This window comes from Vigna umbellata, chromosome 9 (assembly GCF_029865625.1).
Source record: "Vigna umbellata cultivar VRB3 chromosome 9, Vumbellata_1.0, whole genome shotgun sequence".
Lineage (NCBI taxonomy): Eukaryota > Viridiplantae > Streptophyta > Magnoliopsida > Fabales > Fabaceae > Vigna > Vigna umbellata.
This window is the reverse complement of record NC_142173.1, coordinates 12,188,701-12,195,373: the sequence shown is the minus strand read 5'-3', so window position 1 is coordinate 12,195,373 and position 6,673 is coordinate 12,188,701. Positions and strand designations below refer to the sequence as shown.

The window sequence follows — 6,673 nt, the reverse complement described above, 5'->3', positions numbered from 1 at the left end:
GATTAAAAATATAAGATCAGATAAATGTATTAAATCAATTCTACAATTATCTAAGATGTAAGAGATTACATCCACATATATTAAATTGATTTCATAATTGATTTAATATGCGTTCTTAATATATATATTTTTTTGCGTCTAACATATAAAATTACTCTAAACAAGTTGTAAAAAACAATATTTATGAGAAAAAATATGTACAACAGAATAACTCAATTATTATGAAACCGGAACAGTTTTATATTACAAATTTTACTTTAGAAATTGTAGTTATACAATATCATTCCTTCTATTATTTATTTACCAAATATGACTACGTAATTCAAAGAAAAAAAAACATATGATACCGCCAACACAGAAAATAAACAAGCGCTCTACATCTTCTAGTCTTAACAAGAAAAAAGAAGCAACAAGTTATACTGAAGTTATTTTTAGCTACTTTTGCCCTCATTTGTTTTCTCCTCATATTCTTCACTTACGACCAATTTTGCCCTTGCATGGCCTTCCTTGATTTGAAACTGCTTGGCTAGGCCTAAATGAGTCATCAATAGCCAAAGAATGGAAATGAATTCTCCACCATTACTAAGTTGTTGGACATGAGTGATTGGTATGCAATTTACTGCTGCATATGATAATAATTCCACCCATACTTGTGCCATCAGTCTCCATTTGTTCGTCCCATCTAAACGTCTTATAACACTCGCCAATTTACACGCATCAAATAACAAAGAGTTGCTCCTATCTCCCTTCACAGCAGAGGGTTCATATTCCCCAGACACACTTTGTAGTTCCGCGATTGTCATTTCAATTTCTGTATCTTCATCCTCTTCTTTTTCTTTGAAAATAATTTGACCACAGCGAGTGCCACTTAACCCCTAGGCAGAAAAAGTTATAAATATAATGAATGATTTAACATGATTGATATTTTAAAACATAATTAGTGCTTATAAAATTTTGAACTATATATGTGTGTGTTTATTATGAAATCTAGGAAGAGTGATAGCCTAGTTTTTAGTTTTAACAATGGTGTTAAATTGAGAGCATTTGAAGTAATTGGGGTGTGTATGTATAATTTGAGAGGGTATTATATATTACCCTTTTGATGAACTGAATGAATTCTCCAAGCTTGTTTCTTTTATCTTCTCCCTCTCTCATTTTCTTTTCTTCTTCTCCCTCTCTCATTTTTTTTTCTTCAGCAGCAATACTTTTCCTCTTGTTAAAGAAGTTAGTGGCCTCTTTGTAGGTATCTTGACACGTCTCTAGGAATCTTTTCTGCCCAATTCCCCTAATAGAAGACATCATGGTAGGTTGCATGATCAAGAGGTACAACATGTAATCCGACAAAAGCTTACTAAAATGCCGCAGTTCAATATCACCATATTCACAATCACCATGATTTTCTTGCTTGAGATCATGAGCATTATTTTCTTTCTTTTTCTTCTCATCCGTTTTGTTTTGCCCCTCTTTATCACCATCTTCACCATCATCATGGTTTCCTTTCTCCAGATCAGGAGCATCAATTTTTTTCTTTATCTGCTCATCCGTTTCGTTTGGCTGACCTTCTACATAGAACAAGAGGTCAGTGGCAATGTGCCACAGAATTAGGCACTCATCAAAAGTGACATCGTTGCGTTCCACATAAGGCATCAACTTGTTCAGATCATCTGGTGATAGATCACCTTCCTTGATAACCCACTCACCTCTAGAGGAACATATTCTTTGAATACTTTTAACATCTTTTGCTTCCCCAGATTTTCTTTTCAACTCGTTAAATATAAAAATCCAAAGTTTCTGAAGCAATGGCCTCTTTTTCTCATATATCCATTTTTCCACAAACTCTTTGACTCCAATTTTTCTAATCACCCAATCCAACCATTCAATCTTCTTGTCTAAGGAACGTGATATCAAGTTGAATGCCGAGATGGTTTCAGACCATCTACGAAACAGTACGAATCTTTTCAAAACTTCGTATTCCTCATTTTTTAACCATTTTGGCTTGTTATCCTTGTGTTTTGACCATTTGGGTTTCTTAAGCTTCAGGACCCAACTGAGAGTGGTGGCTAGTTTGGTTGCTACCGTGCCAACTCTAGTGCCACTATGAGAATCACTGATTTTCTGAGAGCCGTACGAGTACAATATTGCAAATGAGTAGTCAGAGAAAATGAACATGAAAATGGACACGACTTCCAAGGATACAGCACCATACAACAATATGTAGGTGACTGTAACATCAAAGGGTTCGCAACCCCTCTTTTCGTCAAAAATGAAAACAACCAAAGCTGCTACGACTGAAGCAATGGACAGAAATCGAAAGAAAAGCCCTACCCAACTCTCTATGATGGTTGTCTTGGTGTAGAAAGCTTGGTAGATGAAGTTGAGTTCAACCTCTATCACTCTCAAAGCATCCACTGCTGTTCTTTTTAGCAAATAAGTGCGACTCTCATTGCGCTCCTGGAAGCTGAAGGTCATGTCAACAACCAGCCCTTTGAATTTGTTGAAGTAGTCATAAGCATCCTTCATTACTTGCAAATCCGATAGCTTTTCGTCAACATCCCTCTCAGTTGAAGAATCTCCCACTTCACGAGGGAGATCTAAATCAAAGTTTGAAAGTGGTTATTTTCAAAATAAATTTGGAAAAACGAAAAGCAACTCAGTCCAAATTTCGTGGAGTGTAAACATAATTAAGCTAAATAATATTATAACAATGAATACTATTCTGTTGATGTTGCTGAGCTTAAGCTTTAGATGGCTTACTCTTGGGAGTGTCTGGTTGTGAGTCGGCACTAATGGAAGTTTCTTTTTCTTGAGATTGTTTGTAAGGTTTATTGCCATCAATTTGCTCATCATTTTCCTCTTTAGAAGGTATCTTGGAATGTTGATCATCTGACTCATCAAAGACCAAAAGTTGTTCTGAGATTTCTGGCATGGTTACTATTTGTGCTGGAAGTCCTGCTTCCTGTCTTGATTTCAGCTCATCCATGAGCTTTGCATAATTGGGACCTGGATCAGCATTTTGAATCATAGATTGTCGGAAGTTGTCAGCACTTGCATGTTGAAGAGAAATAGTTCTTTCTGCAAATTTGATGACCCCCGCCATGAAAACTAGGACTGTAGGGATCAATAACGTGTTTTCTGGAAGTGTCAACAGTAACACGTAACCCGTTAGACAAACCTGTGAATATAAAAGGTCAGATATTAATATCTACCATGTTAACAATTTTTTCTTAGCATTTTAATAATTTTTTGACAACATGTGTTATTATTTTATTAGTCTCTATAAATAATCAATCACGAGCTACCACTTGTAAATAGGTTGTATTAAAAAAATTGTTAAAAAAACATTTTTCTTATAAGTAATAATATTATCTTTTACATTCATTTGACACAAAACATAAGGATAAAATAGTTATAAAAATATAAACTTTTGTATTTTTTCATAAAAAATAAAAAATAAAAAATAAAAAAAGATAATATAAAATAAATATAAAAAATTTAGGTGTGTCAAAGAATTCTAAGTCTTTTCATTATATATATTTCATTGAATAAATTAATGTCTCTTTAGGACGGATTTCAAAACCTTTTTAATTTTAAAATTTTATGATATTCCAATAATAACGGAATAAGATTGAGAAATATGATATGGTAATGTATCGTGATTATTTAAAGGAATAATATATTAATATTGTAATAACAATATCTTTTTTAAGCAAATTATTATACTAACTAAAAGTTAGAGAAATTAATATAACTTTTTAGTTAATATCTGTGGAAAATCAAAGACAAAATTTGTAATACCATGTACTGCAGGAGAAAATTATAATTAGGCCGAATATTATCGATAAAAATAAAATTTAAACCAATATGTAAAATGTCAATGTAATGATGTGAAATTTAAATTCATCTTTGAAGCACATTAAATATAAGCTTTTAAAGTCTAACTATCAAAACTAACTTACTGTCACATGATAATATATAAAAAATTAATACGAGTTTTAAGAGATCAACTTTAAACTTAACAATAACAGGAGAGTAAAAAAGGTAAAAATAAAAATATTATTTTTTGTCATGCTAGATATACTTCCAACACACTACTCTTTTAATGACAAATTAAAGGAAGAGAGAGGCTACACTTTATTCTTCGAAAGCCAGACCAAACTTTTTTTACTATTGTTTTCACATCTTCATAATTTGGACACATCTTTCTAAGTTAATTGCCAAAGCATCTCGTATTATGTTGTGTTTTTTTACTGAGTATCGATGATGCTTTTTTTTAAGTAGTGTATATCTAACTTAATAGATATGTAAGAAAATGTAATAGCATGGATTCATGTTGACTTAATTTCCACTCCTTCCTTGTGCATTTTCTGTACGTGGACTTGTTTATTACAGTACCTCTAGTCCTCTCCAATAGAGTAAGTTTATAAAAGATGATGAAATTTGCACAATGTACGAAATTGGGATTGTCAAACATAATTGAATATATAAATTTGATTGAAACATTAGAAGAGTAAAAGAAAAATATATTTATACAAGGTGATGTAGAATATAATTTTCTTTTAAATTAAACCAACAATGTCAAAGTGCTTGGATTGGAATATCTAAAAGCAGTATATTATATTTAAGTATTATGATTGGAAAATATATGTTTGTCAGATACTACACAGATTAATTTTTTCTCTCAGAAAAATACATATATTATAGATATATACAAGAGACACTTAGGGTAATGACATGGGTATATTATTATATTATTGAATATTGTGCCTGGACAATAGTATGATAAGATTTTTTATGATAGAATACATAGATTAATTATATTGTTAAGAAATACAAGTAAATTAGGTTTACCTGCACCGTGAAAGCAATCATGTGCCTTTGCCAAAGTTCATTGTCCTCGAGAGAAAAAGCAGTAATGGTGTCAGGGCCACCCAAGTGCAGCAGCAGAAAGGGTGTCCAGAAGGCTCGCAAGTAGTCATCGATGGTGGAAACTGCCGTCTCTTTATCACCATATTTGTTGGAGATGAGGCCAACACAGAATTCCGCAGTGACATCTGCAACAAGGTACGTGAACCAAATCACCGAAACCAACAATGTATTTCTCGAGCGTTTTCTGAAAGGAGCTATGAAGATGAGAACTATTTGCATGGTCAGACTCACAAGGACAACACCCTGAATGTTCCATTTGCCCCAAATGTTCCTCGCAAAGTTTGGGATAGGATTTACCATTTCCCTTTACTTCTTTCTTCTTCTCTCTCCGACCAGATCTCTTTCTTTTGCTTTAGTCTTTATAGTCCTTTTGTTGGGGAAAATGCTTCTCTTTTGCTTTCGCTCGAGACAAGTTACATATCCTGAAAGAGAAAGCACAATAGAGGAACATAACTTTGCGTCTCAATTAGAAACCATGTTATCTTTCAACACACGCCGCCCTTGAATTACATTTATTTTTATTTTTGGAAAGTGTAATTGTTTGCTATGAAATGGAATATTAGCTATCATATATGCTACAAATTTAACTTCACAAACAAATAATATCTTTTCTCATGATATCTTGAATTATGGTAAATTTCGACAAAATTTTTTTTTTATATAAAGCTATGAAGTGCAAAATTGTTGAAATAGTAAACTTCCACAACTTAAAAGAGTCATTATTTGTTAGAATAAACTATAGATTTTGATAAATTAATATTTTTAAATTCAGTTTTAATTTGGATATTCAACTTTTAAATTCATTTAACGGATTCTTTTAATTTCACATTGGCCGACAAAAATTTTCACCAATCTCAAGATTCTTGAAGCGATTGATGCAGATTTGCAGACACCTTTTCTGAACTTTCTGTTTTTGCTCTTAGCCTCTTTTAGTTTAAATTTAGATTGACGAGTCTCCCTTCCTATCAATTAATTGAGTGCGTACATGAAACTATTATGATATGAAAATTTATGTCAAAAGAAAACGATCGGTATGAAAAATATAAAATATGTGGAATTGCACTACTCAGGTAAAATATATAAGGATAAAATATACAAGGATAATTTGACACCAATTTTTCACAATATTTTAATAGGGACATGTGTCATTTTTTTACTAGTCCATATGGAAAATGTTTTAAAAAAATAAAAAATGAGGTGAAAATTGAAGGATCGGAGGGTTTTGTTTTTGCGAGATTCATTTGGACGAGTTTGAAAAAAAGAGAAGGTAATTTTCGCGAGAGAATTCTAGAGAACCCTCCACTCTTCCACCTATTGGGTTTATCGAGGAGGAGGTTCGCTGGGAAGATACAAACACCAATGACATCTGAATTCAACTATATAAGGGATTGACACCACTATTTACCCAAAACCTTATGCAATGAGTTAATGGGTCTTTCATTTTTATATTAGTATTATATTTTCTCATTTCTATCTAATGTGGGACTTAGACTCACTTAGATTCTCAACAATCTCCCCCTCAAGGGTGAGTCCCTTCCACATAGGTATACTCTCCCTCCAGCGAAAGCATTCCCAACCAACCACAAGAACCATGAGTAGCACTTTCCAACCACTGTTCATCTCAACGGAACTTACTTACCAGAATATCCTTTGTCAGGAAGACTTTCGGTATATGGATCATTATACTCGTTTGAGCCGGTCACCAAGACAAACCATCGACTCTGATACCACTATTGCGTTTATCGAG

At 32.8% G+C, this 6,673-nt stretch overlaps 1 protein-coding gene across 1 annotated transcript; it reads right to left on the bottom strand.

The window, feature by feature from the left end:
• Positions 1–231: 231 nt before the first annotated feature.
• LOC148192558 (uncharacterized) lies at positions 232–5,237 on the bottom strand. The gene is made up of 4 exons (XM_088099527.1): positions 4,849–5,237; positions 2,755–3,172; positions 1,096–2,591; positions 232–875 (listed from the first exon to the last, which is right to left on the bottom strand). The coding sequence occupies exons 1-4, from the start codon at positions 5,224–5,226 to the stop codon at positions 432–434; spliced, it is 2,736 nt and encodes a 911-aa protein (XP_087955653.1). The 5' UTR covers positions 5,227–5,237; the 3' UTR covers positions 232–431.
• Positions 5,238–6,673: the final 1,436 nt, after the last annotated feature.